We start from the raw sequence: 21,764 nt of genomic DNA on the forward strand, positions 1-21,764 counted from the left end.
AATAAAATATAATCTTTTAATAACAAATATTATGCTCCTCTTAAATGGTTCTGTTAATATAATATGTTTATAATATTAAAATTATATCTATAATCCATATAATTACACGCGGAACATTAATTTTAAATGCGTTTCATAATTGATGGTGCAATGAGTTCAATAATATGGAGGTGGAAATCGAATAGACGACGCTCATATTGCATATTGGGGATTTAACGAAGAAATTATTGTTAGTTTGTATTTGTCTACAGTTGGCCGTGTACGCGTTTTTTTTACAAATATAATGTATTTTTTTCGAAATCGATTTATAAATTGATCTATTATTGAAGTGTTTAATAAAATATAATCCATAATCATAAAATAATGAAGAACGATATAAAAGAAGAGGAGAAAAAGGGTAAAACTATGAATTAACAATAACTAAACGTATTTTGTTACGCATTATGTAGTTTAGGTACCTTAATACAACATCATGCATATCCCAAACAGGGTTAATACATAAATTAATGTATAATTATTACTTTAATAAATTAAAACATTCGTAAACTAAATATTAAAATAATTTTAACAAAACTACAGAAAAAATAAATAATTAATTATAAAACGTATTAATGTATTATTCGTTTTCAAAATTAATAATTAATTTTTCCTAACTTTTATACTAAAAACGTTTCAATTTAGCATAGACATCGATTGAAAATAAAACAAAAACAAAATTAATAGTTACAGTCATCAAAATAGATTTTTTTATAATCAATTTTCAATAATTTTATTTTATAAAATATCCGATTAAAAACTTATTTTTATAAAATAATATATAGTTTTTATTTAAGTTTTTAATTTTGATTGAATATACTCGTATATATTTATTTGTTGTGTTTTATGTCACATTTAGAAGTAGAAAAAATACTTCAACTTTTATCATTTAAATTGCAGGTTACTAGTAGAAAATTTAAGGTTTAAAAGAGAATTCTCAATACTTTTGTATTAATGTTTTGAAAAAATAAGCAATATTTATACGCAATATCAGTTTTCAGCCATTTAGGTTTATTATACTTTACACAAAACGTATTTTTAAATTCCAGTTATTCAATAACTCATAAGAAATTTTGTATTTCTATTTAAACTTTAGATGATTTACTTATTGTTTGATTTTCTTGGTGATTTTGTAAAGTAATTTTTACTTTTGATCCTCTAAGGAACCAGAATAAGATTCAAAAAAATAAAACCAAAAACTACCCTCAAAGTTAAAGCAGATTGAAACAGTTTAAAATTTTTTCTGTTCCAAAAGGTGATGACAGTCGTGAAAATATTAATTAAAACACATAAGTAAATAACCCATATATTAATGATTTCATTCAAAATCTAACACAAGAAATTTTATTCATTAATGTTTCAAGTTTCAATGTACCTATGATAAATATTTTTTAAATAATTACAAAAACCGTTTGAGAGATCATTTTACGCTTAAATATTCGATGTGGCATATAATGCTAAGCTTTTTTATAATTTCCATAAAAAACTTATTCTCCTGCAATATTTTCCAAGTCTGATTAGCTAATGAAATTAAAATGAATACATTTTTAACTTCAAAATAATTAACATATTTTTGTGGTCGGTCTTAACAATTTTTGTAAAAATTTGAACTTAAACAATAATAAAAAAAAATATAACTATATTTTGATATTTTTAATTTTGGTAAGAACAACGTATTAACCTTGCATTACATACAATTACAATTACAAACTATTATTAAGTTATAAACATAATACAAAAAGAAATTAAATTTTAAATGTCTATAAAAAGCTCTAAATAAAGAGCCAAAATATTTTGAAAATAATATTAATAATTATGTATCGATTTTTATTGTCATTTACTGATTAGTTATTATAAAAAAAGTTTTACATTTAACCCCCAAAATACCAAAAAGTTCCGAAATTCAAACTATATTCTTAAAGTTGAAATATGAAAATTTTACAATACTTAAAAAAAAGGAGGTCGAGTATAATATATTATGTAGTACTCTGGTTCTCTGCTAATAATAAGCGTTAATGAATGTACTTGATCATTGAGTATAACTAATATAACTATATAAGTTAATAAGCCATCACTGTAGTAAATCCAATAAATTTGTATTTAATGAAAAAAATTGCAAATGAAAAACTGGTTTTGAACAAAGACAATTTGTTATTATACTAAATACATTTTATAATACATTAATATTGTTATTATATTAATTTATTTTACTAAAATACTAATACTTAATACATTAGTTAAATTATCTTTTATTTGAAAACATCGCATTTATTAAATCATTAATTATTATTACAATAGTATATATTTTTATATAATATAATATTATATTATTGACTATAACTTTTGAGTCAATAACAATCTACCATAGAATATTCTGAATAGGTTTATAGTATAAATAGACATTTTTAGATTATTAAGTTTCAACATATGAACTAGCTATATACAATGAACCTTAAATTCAGCCTTAACTCAAAAATTAATTATTAATTTACAATTACAAAATATTTTACAAAATGTTAACATGAAATGCGCTTATAAAAAATCATCTATGTATCTTTAATATTTATAATATCTATAATTTATCTAAAAAAATAAAATAATAAAATAGCTTAAATAACAGATTATGACGAATTTAAATTTTAAAGCTTTTTAACCATGCAAAAATATTTTTATCAACATTTATGAAAAAAAACTAAATTACTTAAATTTTGAATATTTTTGAGGGTAGAAAATTATAATTTAAGAAGCAGTGGAATGTTTCAAGTTTTTACGATTAATTTTTTGATGTACATCAAAAAGTTAAAATAATTAATTTTATACGTAATTATCAAATGACTTTAAAATTTAAACTTATATAGCTCATAAAAAAATGTGTGGCTTTATATCAAACTTTTATTTTATATTTCATTAAAATAAACTTATGAGGAACCTTTTACAAATGATTTTTTTTCTATGCATATTTTTTTTTTCATGGACATTTATAGAAATAACACAAAAAAAATATCGACAATTTCAAATATATATTATAAATATAATTAAAAAGAGTCTAGATATTTAGAATTATATCATGTACATAATATATAAATAATATATATTATAAACTTTGGTGAGAATTTCAAGATTTCTATACAGTTATTTGTTTTTCAACCACAACACAATTAGACAATCGATTATGATAAAAACTGCAGATTTTGTGAATAAAAACGTTTATAATATGTTCTTAATTTTTTCCCAATTAATAATAAAAGTTTAAGTACTATTAATTTTCTCTTGTTTGATCTCCGACTAAAACGTATAACGTATATATTATATATACATACTTATAAAAAATCATTGTAAAATCTATACACCAGAAACTAAAACATTACGCATTAGAGAAACAAGGACCTATAAAGCGATCACTCGTAAAGTCGTAAATATGTCTTTCTTTTATTTCCTATTTACACAACGGTTTATAAATATTAAAGAGACTTTTTATCCCGTAATAATTTTACGTAAATCAAGAATTCAGTATACTTACCTATAAGCTAGAACTGTAATAGGTACTTAATACTTATATAAATAATATACCTATATAGGTATGCATAATTTATACTTGTCTGTTGCAGTGTCGCCTTACTGCGGACTGTATAAACATATACCTATATAATATTATTATTTACCTATATTGTATTATAATTATTAAAGGTAATAATGGGAGTAGGTGACCTCACTTATTATAATTTATATTATTATTAGATTTTGAGCAGAGCGATGAATGTATTTGTCAGTTGTTACAGTTATTACTTACTTATTATTAGTTTATTGCTTTATAAATAATTATTAACCTATGATATAGGTATAAGTAAGTAAAAGCTATATAATACATACCATATAGACATGCACACTATACCCCGATACTATAATATGCTTATAAATAATTAATTAATAAGTAGATAGTGTTACGTTAATAAATTACTCCAATTAGTTTAAATCAACGATTTGATGGTAAAAATCATGACACATTGTCAGATTATAAGTTATAACTTTCAATATTATGAATTTAATTAAAATATGAAAACATGTAGCAGTGAAGTATTTACAAACAAAAATAATGTTATATCAGGTGAAACTAGTTTGTATAGTAATTGCATTAAAAAAATAAAAATGAAATAATAATTACTATTCAACCTGTGTAGGAGGTAATTAATATTAATTTATAGTAGCATGTTGGTACAACCGTATTATTGGTACTGACCAACAGTTTATGACCTTTATGTTCATATCATAATTCATAGGCAATCAAATACTAAATAGGTAGGTATATAATATATAGGTACATGTCAGACATACGCTGAGAAGCATGCGGTATGTCAAGAATTTTTATCCGAACTCTGTAATATCCATATATTAAACTCAAATATTGTCTTTAAATTAAATGTCTTACTTATATAAATCGATAAACATCAAACCATAATTTATTTATTATAGTCCTCAATTTAATAAAATCTCAAATTAGAGGTCATTCAATCAAATATAGGTCGGTACATACATGGCTAAATATATTTATAGTCATAGGTACACACTTATTCCTTTAATCAAGTCATATCAATACAGTGTTTGTATATTCTACGTGTATTGTTTATTTATTAATATACTGTAATAAATCATTAGATTTTGGAAGGCTACTTCGTGATTACACAAGTCCTCTTCGATAAATTCGTTTTTATATCAACGAATAAATAAAAAAACATACCGTAGACTAAAATCTATTTTCTATATTAAAATTAATTTACGTTTATACAGGGATTTTACTGATTCTAGACATGAAAACTACTTAATTAATAGTCACCAATTTCGTATACATATTCCTTGAGATTTCGGGTGTTTTGGGTTCGTTTTTCAACCACAATAATATAGATTGCTATAAATTATAAAGTAACTCATATGGATTTAGTTTTATTGACTCTTAAAAAATCGAATATTTTTATTTATATATAGGGTTACCATTGATTAAAAAAAAGAAAAAACTAAAAAAATTGGAACTATATAGTCTGACTAGTCTGAGGTTATACTAAAACCGATATACACCGATATAGCACCGTATTTTATATTTCAACATTAGTTCATTTATTCTCCGGGGGAAGTCGGGTTTTACGTCCAGCTTTGGATGGGACAGTCCCACTTTCAAGTTATGTGCTCCACTGACCCAAAAGAACGCAACAACAATGTCTTGTTTTAAATAAATGGCGATCTGCATTGACTGCATTGCATTCTATCAAAAAAGAACACGTATTAATTATTTTAATTAAGTATATCGTAACAGAAAATTACTGGTATACGATTATACATTTACACCATTTTTAATTAACATTATTTCAGTTATTTACAAAAATTTGCTTAACACGTTAGTTGTTTAGCTGGTGTTTTATACGATTAAATAAAATACACATAGATTCTCTGGTTCTCGCAGACTAAAATGTTTTATAAGCATGCACGAAAAAGCTTTTCTGATCTGATATGCATTTGCCACTTAATATGCTCAAATTTCGAAAACATTTTACAAATAAGTCACAAAATATTGGCTTTAATCTAATCGATTAGAAAAAGTTAGAGAGGTCAACATCACGCACGTCATTTACTCATTTTATTGGTTAGTGTTAAGCTGTAACTGTATAGATATAGTTCACAACATAAATATAGATAATAAACTAGATTGCTCTCTATGATAAAATTGATAACAAAGTTGAGTAAAAAAATAATCTGGTCGCTATCTTTAAAAAAAATAAGAATAATATGTTAAATATTATAAATTATAATTTATTTCATAAGTTTAAATTTTAAATACTTTAAAAACTCATAATGCTAGTTTCTTGCTGTGCCTTTGGTTACTCTAATAGAAGTGGACGAGATAATATACAATTTTTTTCCTAAGTATTCAGTTGTTTGATTAAATATAGTTATATAGTATAGGTCATATAAAGTTATAATATACAATTATGAATAACATGATATATAATTTCAGGGCTTGATTTAGGGGAAGGAAACAAATACTTCAGCCTCGTGGTCTCTACAAGAGAGAGGATCCCACAGGCAACAACCCACAATAAAATTATCTAATGATACCAAATAATATACTAAGATTATGAAATGACGAAATATTTTATAATTGATTTGAAAATTGAATAAAATATATATTTTCATCTCATACTAGATAATAGTCATTAGCATTTCGATATAATGTTATATAATGTTATTTGAACTTTCAGTAAACGGTCAACTACCGAATTCTTAGAATTATTTTTATCGTTTTGTGTTGTTAGGCCACCCATATTAAAATGATTGTTCTAAAAAATTATTTAACTTATTTAAAAAATCATATAGAGCCTCTACTCTATATTTTCCACAGGGAAATCCAGGCCCTATGTAATATCTCCAGTGCTCTGAATGAAAAAAAAACAGTGGATAGTTACTATTTGCGGATAATTTTATTCTCTCAAAGTAACTATTTTCAACTAGGATTTTTAGTGCCCATTTCACTGAAAAATCTACCTTTAAATATAAATTTTCCAAAATTAAATTATTATATTTTTACCTGGTTCTTTACTTATATTATATATTATTTTATAATTTTTTTTTTAAATTTATTTGAATTAAATTAATTAAAAGGCATTAATTAAATTTTTATATTATCAGCTGCGTCCTTTTTAAAAATGACGATCACTGCCTACAAATGTATCTATTTAATTACATTACCGATAAAAACAGGTATAAATTTATTTTATTATCTATATATGGTCCATAGATCATAGCCTATAAAGAATATGATATAAGTACCTAGTCATCAGTCTATCACGTTCGTGGTGAGAATTGTGCAATGTTATATCTGTCTGTTTTCACTCTTCCAGTGTTCTGTATGCCACTAGACATTATCATATAATATTAGGTTTTACTTATAGTAAATATAAATTATAATAAGCATAGACCCTAAGTCCTTTACTTATTCACTACAGTGTGTATATTATAAATTAGATACCTACTTGCGTATAGCCATAGTGGAGCCGAAGTCAATTTTTACTGGTATAGCAAAGAATACATTTAGTACCTATCACTCACCACTAACTTAACACAAGTAACTTACATTAATGAATGTAAATATTATAAAATGTATATAAAATTAACTAAGGTTACAGTAAAGGGTCTGAAATTAAGATAATAATAAATCCAAGTAGTAATATTTAATATATATCTAATATCTAAATATTATATCTTAGCATGTTGATGTTTATATTATGGAGCATTCATTATCAGGGGCGGACTGGCCCAGTGGTCTACTGTCCTAAAGGACAGTGGGCCACTGTCTTTTGATGGGTTTTGGGCCGTTGCCTTGCAAATACAATTATATCGGTACATGAGTAACTACCAAAATATAGTAATGCGACATAATAGAATTATATGAGACATAGCTACATAGGTGTAATTTGGCATAGTGTAATAATTGTAATAGCAGTCTAGCAGTATATAGAATATTATATTAGTATTATGTATAATTATGAGTTTTAGACGTTTTAGACTTTAATTATAATAATTCGATATCGTCTCAATTCTCGTTTGTCTTTATTCTTTAATCATTAACCATTTGCTAGTAAATATGAACATTTAGTTTTGCTAAAAATTGATTAACGTTGTCAAATTTATATGCTGTTCATGAATTTTTTTTTAGTTTATCAGTTAGTCAAGTTAACTGTGAACGTGAATTTAGCACTCTGAAAATAATAAAAATAGATTACGTTCCTCATTGAACCAAAAAAGATTAGAGACCTTTATGACGATGTCAGCAGAAAAACTAGTTTTGGAGAGGTTGATTTCCAAGATGTCTTGAAAATTATAAAAAATTCTTCATCGCTTTTATTAAAACTTTCATCATGAAATTTTATACTTATTGGGTTTAATTAATTATTTGTATACTATATATGAATTTAATTAAGTTATATATTAATTATGTTGTATTTAACTAAATACGCCTATGGTCAGAGAGAGTAGGGCTGCTATTATATTTGAAACAATGGGCCGCACCCTACCCAGTCCGGCCCTGTCCATTATACATGCATATTGTAAAGGTTCTACTAGGATATCTACTTAGGATACCTACTGGATACTAATTATACGTATATGTATAATATAATTATATAAATATGAATATTATTTTATAGGTACCTATTGCCTACCCTAATACCACTTTAACTGTAAACCGTTTTATGCCAAGACCATAATTCATAAGCATGTTTATGAAGAAATTAAAATATTTTTTTCGTATTATTAATTATATCCGAAAAGTTATTTAAATGTTTTTAAAGGTTTTTACTTGTTAAATAGTAGTTAAGATAAGTAGGTAACAGTTTTAATAGAATAAATTATAATTTAGTTGTTTTTCAAAGCGTTAATTTTGTTTTTTATTAATATTTTATTTTTTTAGGTACCTACTTTTAAACCTAATGCTTAACATATTATGCGAGATATTTTCGGCATACATATCACATTTCTGGACATGACTTATTGTTTTTAATTATTAATACCTAATTAGATAGATTACGAGTGTAATACACACGGGTGGTTACGTCAAACAAAAATAACAATATTTTATATTTTATAGGTAAGACAGAAATAGGTACTATAATTAATAGGTATTTGTAAAAAAATTAAAAATAATAGGTTTATAGATACTATATAATGATAATATATTAATATAATTAACAATTTGTGTCCTAATTAATTATATCATAAATAGTTACTAATAAAATAATAATTTTTTTCAGCAATAAAATATATAATACAACTTTACTTTAGTATTTCAACCAAGGTAACCTCAAACTACTACCTATATAAGTACAACAGCAATTTAAAATTTTTTGAATTATTTAGAAGAAAAATATAGTAAATATTGAAGTGGTTACATTTATACTACTATAATATTATAAACCTTACTTACTGTCTCCGTGCACTTCGTCGCCCGTATACAAAATGCACCCGTGTTAAGTTTGGTTGCCTATAATGCTTACAATGCTAACATTTAGCGCAAGGATAAAAACTATTTTTGGTTTTCTGATTTGGTGTATAGATGATATCTCTGACATATCAATTTTACATAACTGTCTCGCTAGAGTTGTATTTTTTCAATCGACTAACTGATTATGAATTATTTGTTAAAAATATTAAATAATCTATTATCTTTTCGAATAATTGATTAAATGATCGCACAGCCCTAAACATAATAAAGAGGTCATTAACTGGGATAAACAACTATCCTATCTTATAATGGAGATAAAATTACACACATAGATCATAATTTCATTAAAATCGGTTGAGTAATTTCGGAATGCACTCGTCAAACACCAAGTTTTTAAATATATTAGTTAGGTATTTTCGTATTAGTATTTAGTAGGCATCTATTTTTATTTTATATTACTTAGATTTAATGTGACAAACGATGCAATTGGGATTATAAATAATAAAAAAAATAATAATAATATTAATATATGACTTAAATTTATGAATTATCAATATATAACTTATTACTTATAGGTTAATTTACAATTTGCCTAAGAAATAACCCCAGAAAAAATAAACATGGAAAAAATAACTATATGATATTTTGAAAAATTTTAAATGATAATAATTGTATAATATTCAAAACTAAAATGTATATTACAACTAATACGTATATGAGAATATTTTATAAAATATGTAATTTAATTTTAAGTGAATTTTGAACATTTTCAAATATTTAATATTTTTTATACTCATAACTGACCTAAAAATTAAAATATTGTTAAAAAACCAACGACAGAACATAGATAATGTTCTTACCTAAAAGTTTGATAATAAGTCAATTCTGACTTATAAATATAATAAATCCGATATCAAAGCTAAAAACACACTTTATTGTGGGTGCGACGTCCTCTTAAGATATGGTAAATTATCTTAATATCTATAAGTCCTATATTTATATTTATACAGGGTAATTCTTTTATCATGAACAGAGGTTCATTATTTCAAAAAGTATTCATGTTTTTGAAAATATTTTTTTACATTATTTCAAGTTGTTAAAACACGACGTTTTTATTAAAAAATTATATTTTTAAATATTTTTTTAAGTTTTTTACTTTTTTGAATGACAACATAATTTCAATTTCATATTCCAAAGCAGGATAATTTTTTGAGTATTTTGATACATAAAAATCGAATTTAGGACGAGTAGTTTATGAGTTATAACTTATAAGTATTTAAAGTTTTGATATAATAAACATAATATTTTTAAAAAAAATGTTGATTTTTTAACAACTTGAAACAATGTACAAAAAATATCTTCAAAAACATGAATACTTTTTGAAATAATGAGTGGTTCACGATAAAAGAATCACCCCGTATTGTTAAAATATAATTTATTATTTCGAATTGGTTTTTTTTCCTCCTAACATGACGTTTCATTATTATTTATCAGTAATATTTTATCTTCTACTACAACTTTGGCAAATGAGCTTATATTCTACTAACAAAATTGTACAAAGACAACATATAGATCATAGTTATTAGTTATAAACAAATAAAACTAACCTATTTTTCTCATGAAATTAAATTGTATTTAAGTATATACCTATACTTTTTTTATATAATTGTACATTATTATATGTACATATATATATATTTTTTATTATTATGTTATTACATTATTATCATTAAAAATTTAAATATAATAACATTACAATTAAACTTATCATAGTGCATTTTTTTTCTACAAAACATTTACACTATTAAAAATTGTACCCCTTTGGATAGGGGACAACATTTCGGTTACCAAGAGTGATTCACTATTTATCTTTCTATAAAAATAAAATTAATTAACGTAAAATCAATTGGTAATCGTTGAATGCTTCTAGAAAAAAAAAACAATCAATATAATGGTCAACAAACATATTATTAGCTATATAACAAAAATTAGAAAAAAGAAGTTTTTGATGAGAAGAATCTAAACATTCATTGCATCTCTTAGAATCTAAAAGAAAAGAAAGTTGATAACCGTTCTGTTTAAAATCGCTTTTTTCCTTCGACAAATTGTCATAGGTAAATATATAATTTAAAAATTGTTTGTTAGTATCTAGCTAATTATAGTAATTGTGTGAAGAAGCTTTTAAAAAAATTATGTCATAGGCATTTCAAAAAACATTGATGCCTTTGTCTTTGCAGTTAATTGTCGAATATACATCATTATTAAGAATTCATTGTACCTAATGCAAGTGTTAAATTTGAATCAAAGGATGAATCATTGAATATGAATATATGCTATAATGCTATTATAATAACCAGTAATACAGTAAAATCAATTCATTTTTGTCGAAAATATTGCGTTTATATTATTATTATGAACTTATGAGTTAATTCTGACTACTTACTGACGATACCCACTGTCTATATAGATCGGTTTGTATAAGTTCGTAGTACCTGCGGATGTAAGCAATAGCATTCAACTGTTTAGGCGTCTAATTAAATGCCTATTTAAAGTCAGGCAAATTATAAAAATGAAACGGTTTTTTATTATTATAAAGTTTAAACTATCTATACTTTCCTATTAATTATTTATTATTATTCTGATTTTAATATAAATATGTTTATAATTAAAAATTTAAAAACACATAACTTAACAATATAAAAATATTACATCATTTACATCCATAAGTTTTTACCTTTTTAAAGTAAAATGCCTTATTTTACTAGAACCTTATCTTTATTCAACACAATATGGACAAATTACAATCTTATCAATAAATTGAATTTGTTACATTTGTATATAATGACATTAGCCAATGAATATAATATTTTTCTATATACCTATACCTATTTAAATATTCATTATTTTTATTTAAATGTTATTATTCTTATTAATTTATTATACAATATAATGTCATACAATAAATTGTTTTATGAAAAACTGAAATTTATTTATAACAGCCACGATGAAAAAAACCCGTCGATTCAAGAAGATTACGACGACGTTTTAAATGAAATCAATAATGCTAAATTGAATCTAGGTAAAACTAAATTTAAAACCAATAATATTTACGTCTTAAATATAATCTAATAATATTAGGAAATGTAAAATATATTATTTTAAAACCAAAAGCTAAAATTAAAAATATTTTTTATGTTGTACCTTATGAAAATTATTTTGAAAAACTCGAATTCATAAAGCAATTGGTCAAAGTGGAAGGAATATCTAAAATTTAGGAACAGTATTCTTCGAACTACAATCCAAATATGAATTATTCATTGTAGAACTTTAACTTGTAGGAAATTTAAAAAAAAAATTAGCACCTCGCAAAGGTGTTGTTGTTAAACCAATAATAATAATATTGATAGATTTTAATTCAAACCCTGATCGAACTGTTAAATGGGTCATAAACTATTAGAGCCATATGCAACCAAACATTTATATCTTCAACCACTTACTTGAAGACTAGCCATTGAAGTTGTACACGAACTTTTAAACAAATTTTGGAACAAAGCACTTTTTAAGTATTTTATTCCGATAATGGTAGAGAATCTACATTAAAAATAATTAAATAATTAGAAAATGTGTGGGGTTGTAGCCATAGTGTAAAATAATATACCGTCATATAGGCCGTCGCGGTATTGAGCCTTAGGGATCTGTAGAACGATTAAATTAATATGTAGAAAACATGTTTGAGCTTAAGCCGTACACAATAAAAGTATTTAGTAGTGAATGGGAGTTTATTTTGTACTAAGCAATAAAATATTTTACATCATCGAATTTTAAGTCATTCACTATATCGAGCATTACTTAGCATGGAACCAAAGGTAGGTCATAGTTCTATAAACTTACTTGCCAAAAATGTTATCAAATGAAGATGATCTTGAAAAAGTTTTACAAGAAAATACTGAAATAATGTTAACGATATACCTGCAAAGAAGGAAAATATATTCCATTATGAATAATGTCTGCTATTTGTGAAAAATCAGATGGTGATCTGATTTTATCACTTATCGGAGTGATAAGTCTGATGTACCATTATGTGTAAAAGAAACATTCATTCTTATAATAATTACAGTTATATTTTACAATTATAGTTATTTTACAGTTAATTTCAGTTATAGGTACACGTCATGATGATAATAAGTATTGAAGATATTTGTCCAATATATGTAATAATGAAAAACAAATAAAAAGTAAACCTTATTGAATTTCACAAACAACATTTATTTACAGCAGAAAAACTAACAGAAAATAGTGAAAAACTTTAAAATTAAAGGTTGGTGATTAATACCAAATAGTAGGATTGCTACACCCGCATGTTGTCTAGATCTTATAAACGTGGGAGGGCCGTATTTGCGCCTAATATGCGCCTGCCGCCTGTAAGCAAAAACTTCAATTGCGCTTAATAAAATTAAATATAAACGTACAGTACCGTCAGTACCTATTGCAAATTTGTTTACAGTAGATTTCATCAATCTTATGTTGTTATTTTTAATTATAAAAAAAATTGACCTATAAGCAAACTTAAAGTTATAAGAACATTATCTGTTATTTCTAGTTGTTTTTTTTATTTTTAAGCGAATTATGAGTATTTTTATATTTTAGTATTATACATATCTACTCATGAGTCATGATCGAAACACAAACGAAGAAGTACTTAGAATTGTGGGAGAAAAATGTACACTCATAGATGCGAATATGCGATAAGAGCAAGATGTTGGAAAATAATTAGACATATCTTAAGACACCCAGAAGAGCTGCTTAATATAATATTAGAGGGTATGATAAACGTAAAGAAAACTACGAAATTCTTGTATTGGACAAATTAAATATGATACAGAAATTATAAGGAATAGGAATTTAAAGAAAAGGCGAGCAATCGGTGAGAATGGAGAATTGAAGTTGTAAACCAACCAACCTTTAGGTTAAAAAAAATGCTCATAACTTGCTTAAAAATCGAAATATCGTTAAAAACAGAACATATTAAGCATACATTTTCTATGTTGTACCTTGACCAAGACAATACATTTGAGTGTAGCATAGGTACTCTTAAATATTCCAAAAGTAGACCGAGAACCTCTCGAAAATAAAAATATAAATGGGTTGATGATACATTTGGAACGTTGCTTACCAAATTAGCACAATAGTTAGTAAATAAAAACTGACTATTTACCTAGGCATTTAGTAAAATGTACGATTTTATTATTTACCTATAATACGACGTACACGTAAAAAAAAAATAAACACGTCATCATTTTAAAATCAATACATTCATTAATCCGCTTAGAATCTATATAAGACTACTATAGTTATGGTTTGGAGCCAATATTCAGGTAGGTAATATTAAAATAGTTAAAAATTAATAAATAATTAATTATAATGAATCAAAAAACACAAAAATAATAAATAACAAGTAACAAAACTTATTAAACATATGGTTTAATTATTTTAGCAAAATTTTAGATTTATTAATTTTAATTACTTTAAAATAACCCGAAGATGGCCCTCAGGCCCAAAATTAACGGTTTTTTGCCTATTAAATATTTATTTATACGTGTTTTTTTCTAAAATTAAATACTGCCTATATAGATAAGGTACGTTAATATTTACCTTTAATATCGTAGTATCATTCTAGGACAATAGTGTACCTATAATCTATATAATAATTTTGCAGTGTTGTAAAGTATTTGATTAAAATTATTTAAATAAGTATTTTTTTTACTATTGGATTCTTTTTTTTTGTAATACCTACTCAAATACACTATAGATAGTATTTGAGGGATTATTACTTATTTTAAATACTTTATTTTATAATTAAGTATTTTTGTAATTACTCAAATACATTTTAAAAATATGTTTTACAACACTGTAACTTTGTTATTTGCTGTTTTATAAAATATTTTGAAATAAGTTTTAATAAACTATAAACTTTATATTGATGCAATTAACAACTAAGATTTTTATATAAAAATCTAAGTGTCTTCAAACTCCTAAAACTTTCTTTAATTTATGAAATTCTTAAAACTATTATTTGTAGAATGTAGACAGATGCAGCATGTGCCATATATATCTATAAAAAGTATTTGATTAATTTTATAATATCTACGAGCATTAATAGTATTATAGTATAATATACAATATTACAGTAGCATATTTTAAAAGGGGAGGGGGTGTCTTGACTCAAGGCAATACTTTTCTCCGCAAATATTAAAATAGTTTCGCTACGAATTTATACCTAATTATATTAAACCTTATAAGAAGTTATCTTCTTAAATTTTTGATTATAGTTATGAAAGGATTTTACTAAATAAATTAAAACTGATTTAACACTTTTATTTATTGAGTAATTTCTCATATCAGTTAAATTAATTTTGTATACTCGTACATTATTATAGATATATTTTTTAAAAAAAACTTAATTTTAAAAACCTTAATCTAGTTCACAATAAGGTAGATATCTATTTTCTACTGCCATTTCGACATATACTCGACTACTTACTTTCAATGAGAACCTTTCGATTGATAAATCATATAGGTACCTAATTCATTTAGCCATTTATAAAGAAAACGATGCTCACTGCAGTTTTAAAATATTTTGTCATTCATCATTTACGATACTTCAGTAATGAATAGAATTAGAAATAAAAGAGGTTAACCCTAAGGACATCACTCTAACTAGTCTAACTTATCTAAATATATAAAAGTATTTTATTTTGATGTACAAGTGTCAAGTACTTAATCATAGAATATAAAATCCATCAATCAAAGAAATATTTTTATATAATAATAAATACCATTGTCGTCATCAGATCCCGTTAAAAGATTATTTTTCTATGCAACTATAATTAATTCACCGAAATATAACTGTCAGATGATATGTTTAGAGGAGTGGTCATTTTAAAATCTAACTTCAAAATTTAGTAACTAGTAGGTATAATGTTATTTGATAATGTTAAAATTATAATTTAAAATTTTGTTATTATTTATAGGTACCTACTATTTATTTTTATTGTACCTACCTATGGGCTATAGTTATTATAAAATAATTATTACAAATTAATATTATTATTATTATGGTAATTAAAAAAATATATAAATATATAATTTTTTATTCTCTTCTATGACTATATCATACAGGATAATTCTTTTATCATTAAACACTCATTATTTTTTCATTAAATGATTTTTTTTTTCAAAATATTTCGTTTCAAACTTGTTTTTTTCACCCTTTTATTTAATAGTTGAACCACTATCAACTTTTGATTTTCAAATGGGAATCTATATTTAAAATGTACTAAATTAATAATGCTATTTTTGGTATACATTTTCAAGTTCAAATTATTATTTTTCATTATCTTTTTAGCGTGATATAGTTTTTCAAAGTTGAACGGTTTTTGGTTTTTATAATACTTCTTCTTTCATATAATCATATGTAATAAACTTGTTACCTATCGACTATCGACGCAGTGATTAACTTTGTACCTGTAAAACCAAAGCCTCACAGTAGTAATAATCTGTAGGTCGAACGCCTAGAAACCGCAAACCACCCAACTTTGAGCAACTACTTATAACTCAAAAACAATTAAATGAAAAATAATTTATCAACGTTAAAATTCATAAAAAATATATAGCGCTATTACAGTGGTGATACTAAGGGGGGAGGGGTGCAATATGCAAAAAGGTCTTTAGCACCCCTTGTTTTTTAAACCTAACTATTATTATTTTAGTGAAATACCATCAATTAGTAACAGTCAACAGTTTTAGCACCCCACGCTATGATGAGGTCTAATTATAAATATAGGTTATCATTTGAAAATCAAAAGTTGATAGTGATTTTAATATTAAATATAAGGGTGAAAAAAATAAGAATGTTAGTTACAGAAAACCATGAAACTAAATTTTTAATAATGAGCGTTTAATGATAAAATAATCACCCTGTATAGTTTTGTATTTTTTTATATTAATTTATTATTATATTTTTGCAATTGCTCGTAAAATAAAATAAAATTTTCAATCGTGTAACCTAAATAAAAATAAAAATTAAATTTCAAATACACTTTTTTTAATAATTAAGTGTTTCAAATTAGGAAATTATCAATTAATGTTTAATAAAATAAAACTAATGAAATTTATTTAAGTATAATTTCATTTGAATGATTAGTTTTGAAAATTATTCGATAAATTTATATTCAAATAATAAATTATTCAGATAAAATTGAATTTGAATACATCTCTGTTCAATAATATACATTTGAATGAAGTTAACAAATAATAGAAAAATAAAAGTAAATTGCTTTACACGAACTTAACTATTATTAAGCATTAAATGTTTTAAATATAAACTTTAGAATTAACACATTATAATTAATTTGTTAGATGTTATGTATTATTGCATAGGTATTTGAGTTGCTATTACTATGAAATTAAAAGTTTTAAATTAATTTATGATCTGATTGTTAGTACATAAATAGATACCTAATAAAGAATAATTTTTTTTACTAAAATAAAATCACCAACAAACTCTATATATATATATATCAATATTTATAATTAATAAAAACACATAAAATATTTTAAGTACAATGATATCACTTACCTGTTATCCAAAAACGTAGAATTCTATTTGTTCATGTTATTTCTTCTTCTTTAAATTATAAATCAACCTAGATACTTGAATAATATTGATTAGTCAGTAGACTAATTTTTCTGAATCATACATATCTATTGACCATTCTATATTTAATTTCAATAATTGTTTAAGGTAAAAACCTATAGGGTACTTCAATATTAATTATTATTATACTTTTTATTAAGTATTATAATATTATAGGAATTGTAATAATAACATAAGGATCTATTAGTGTTCAAAAAATTATGTATAGTAATCAATATAAATAAGTATTAGCTTCTAAACGTGGAAATGCATTAGTCTTACAATGTTTTACTGAGGTTGTGAAGTAAAATATGAATTTATAAGTATGAATTATAATTAAACAGCTTAACTATTGATATACGCTAAATAATATTTTGTCATTTTAATTTGGACAAATACAAAGAATTCGCAAAAAAAAAAATTGTAATAATAATGCATAACTATACTATTATACAATTAGTTTAGAATTAACACAGAAAAATTTTTCCGTGCTAGAGGTTAAAAATTAAATATTAACATACCTAATGTCGACACTAATGAGAAAATATTAGTAACGCATGTCATATGGATACCTAGTAGGTATTATAAATATGTAATAACACTAATGCCTAACAAGTGTTGGACAAATTTTAGTTTCCAAAAAACACATAGGTATTTAACATTATCGTTTGTCAGACAAAATGTATGATTTAAAATGCTTTAATATTAAGTGTTTAACATCAAAATGTTTTACAGAAAAATTTACATGGGGCGAACGACACAAACAAATATTAATACTTTTTTTTGGCATGATCATTTCATATGGATTGAGAGTTAATCTGTCAGTAGGTATTGTAGCTATGACTGACAAAGCAAGTGCCAACCCACATTTCATAGTAAGTATGACGTAGTATAATATGTGAGCAAACAAGCTCTTCAGGTCATGATAAAAATATTTATATAAAATTAAATCTTCTCAGGAGCTGCCATGGAATGAATCATCAAAAAGCAAAGTATTAAGTTCATTTTTTTGGGGATATCTAATAACTCAAGTATATGCTGGACAAATGGCACAGAAGTATGGAGGCAAATATTTTTTGGCTGGTGCATTAGGAGTCAGTGGCATCTTGACAATATTCACTCCAGTATCAGCGATACATGGTGGTGTATTAGTTATGTGTGCGAACAGAATGGTTCAAGGAATGGCACAAGTGAGTTAAAACAATTAGGGGAAATTTATAGTTATAAAGTATAATATATTTATTTATAGTACTTATAGCTTCACTGTTTGTAAGTGTAATGGTAGAATAAATTTTGTTTTATAAAATATATTAACTTTTTATATTAATATAATATACAACAAATAAAAACACTGACATTTATATTTACTATATAGGATGTGATTGAAGGGAATGTCCATTGAAACTATTTCAAGTAGGTAAAAAGGTTAAAATGTATATTGTGTTGGTAGCATAAATAATGTATTTCATATATTATTTTATGACAAAAAAATAATGTTTCAAATTCCTTTAAAAAACTTGTTTAAACTGAAAATGTTCACTTACATAAATTAAAATTGTATCTTATATCTGCTGTAGCTAGAAGGTATAAAATTAAATACCTTCTGTATTAAATAACAAAAACATTTGTTTTAGGGTCTCATTTTTCCATCAGTTAATGTTTTGTTATCAAAATGGGCACCTACATCTGAAAAAGGACGTTTGATTTCATTTGTATTTAGTGGCACACAATTTGGATCATTAGTTATGCTTCCTACTGCAGGTCTTTTAGCTAGTAGTTCAGGAGGTTGGCCAGCTATATTTTATGTAAGTGGTGCTCTGACATTAGTATGGGTACTTGTATGGTCTCTAATGGGAGCTAGCAGCCCATCAGAACATCAAACTATAAGCGAGGCAGAAAAAAAATTCATTATTAACTCATTAAGTAATACAACATCAAAAAAGGTAAATTAATGAAATTCTAATAGAGAGTCAATTAGACATAATATGATATTTTTACAGCCTTTGCCAACTCCTTGGGGGAAGATATTTAAGTCAATTCCTATGTGGACACTTATAATTGTGCATCTATCACAAAACTTGGGCTTCTGGATTTTATTAACAAATATGCCAACCTATATTAATTATATACTTAAATTCAACATTAAATCGGTAAGATATTAATACAATAAAAATTTTAAAATTTATACATTATTAATTATATATTATTACCTAGAATGGATTTTTATCTGCTATGCCATACTTGATTATGTGGATACTGATTATAGCATTTTCTTGGATTAGCGACTACATCAGGACACATAGTTTGATATCAAATACAAATCAAAGAAAAATGTGGAATAGCTTAGCTCATTGGGGAGGAGCTTTAGCATTAGTCTCACTTTATATGTTTGACACATCAACTACAGGAGCAATAGTCTTATTGACTGTAGCTCTAGGTTTAAATAGTGGTGTTTTCACAGGTTTTTTGACTAACCATTTAGACTTGGCACCAAATTTTGCAGGCACGCTATTAGGAATTACCAATAGTATAGCAAATCTTACATCAATACTGGGACCATTATTAGTAGGGTTCATTGTAACAGACAGTGTAAGATGCATAATTTTTCTTTTAAATCACTACAAAATGTAAAAGTATTTTTTGTTTTAGTCTAACAAAGATCAATGGGGCTTGGTGTTTTTATGCTCAGCTGGCGTCTTCTTCATTGGAAACTTATTTTATGTTATATTTGGAACTGCTGATACTCAATCATGGAATGATGCATCAATAAACAATGAAATAAAAGCAAATAAGAATGAAGACCCATGAGTTACCACTTTAAAATATTTTATGGGAATTAATTGTAAATTTGTTTTAAATTGTTTAAATATAAATAATGTACTCTAAATATTTTATTATCATTATTGATAAAATTTATTTATAAAATTTTAAAAATTGTGTATAAAATTAAATCAATAAAAACAAATTATACTTCTAATAATTGTAAAAATGTCTCCTTTATCAATCACCCAACCTAAAACACATCATAAGATTTGAATTTATATTTCAACAGTCACAGAAGTGTTAATCAGCGCCCAAAGTAGTGTGCAAAGCCATTATGATTTGTTGAGTCATTTATTACCGCAACCATTTTGGCTTATCCCAAAAATCGCATTTGACATGCAAAACTACACTAAAAACAATCTGTACGCAGATTTGTAACAAATATTATGTAACTTGTAATAATATAATGTGTCGCCTGTTGTGGTTAACAGGGGACTTGGTAATACAAGTCCAACAGGTCAGCTGTGAGGGATAGCCTCGCCTGGGGCTGTGTTTCAGGGGACCCAATTTAGGGTCCAACAGCTTCACTGTGACCACAACAACCAACCTCAATCAGCGAATGTAGTATATTTGGACGGCAGGACTTGATAGACAGATACAAGTACCTTGTAGTGATGACCATATTTAGATTTACAAGATCCGTAAACTACCTTAATAGGTATTAAGAGGATTACAAAAATCATTCATAAATAATATAACAAAACTGTCTTCAATAACTAATTATTATTAGAATTTAAAAAATATATAAGGTTATAGAAATATTGATACTAATTATTTTAAATACTCAGAAAATATACTTTAGATTGAAATAAAAAATAATTAATTAAATAAGAGGGATTCAAGATTTGTTTTCAATTCAGGCATGTACAATGGTAAATTAAAATTTAGACATATCAATGTCGCATGGTTCATCACAAGTATATTTTGAACCATCTTCAGAATTTCAGTTTTATAATCAGATAGAACAGACAATTTAAAATAAAATCTCAAATTTTAATATCCTACACTTTAATCACTCTAAAATTATATTATTATGTCTTCAAATGATTGACAATAAGAAAATTGAACGGAGGATTAATAAACTTTCGTGAATAATAAGGTACTCACCATTTTCAGAGGATTCACTTAATAGAAATAATTGAACCAATTTTCAGATATGTGCTTACATTTATTTGAAAAAAGTAGAATATGCATGGTATAATCAAATTTTTTTTAAGAAAATTT

The 21,764-nt window shown here is 24.8% G+C and overlaps 1 protein-coding gene across 1 annotated transcript; it reads left to right on the forward strand.

Annotated features, from left to right (window-relative positions):
• The first annotated feature begins 249 nt into the window (after positions 1-249).
• LOC113554172 (putative inorganic phosphate cotransporter) lies at positions 250-20,618 on the forward strand. The gene is made up of 7 exons (XM_026957896.1): positions 250-397; positions 18,453-18,592; positions 18,677-18,907; positions 19,352-19,660; positions 19,718-19,867; positions 19,932-20,306; positions 20,367-20,618. Exons 1-7 carry the CDS (start codon positions 364-366, stop codon positions 20,523-20,525), a joined length of 1,398 nt encoding a protein of 465 aa, XP_026813697.1. The 5' UTR covers positions 250-363; the 3' UTR covers positions 20,526-20,618.
• The last annotated feature ends 1,146 nt before the right edge of the window (positions 20,619-21,764 follow it).

Source organism: Rhopalosiphum maidis, chromosome 2 (assembly GCF_003676215.2).
Source record: "Rhopalosiphum maidis isolate BTI-1 chromosome 2, ASM367621v3, whole genome shotgun sequence".
Classification (NCBI taxonomy): Eukaryota; Metazoa; Arthropoda; class Insecta; order Hemiptera; family Aphididae; genus Rhopalosiphum; species Rhopalosiphum maidis.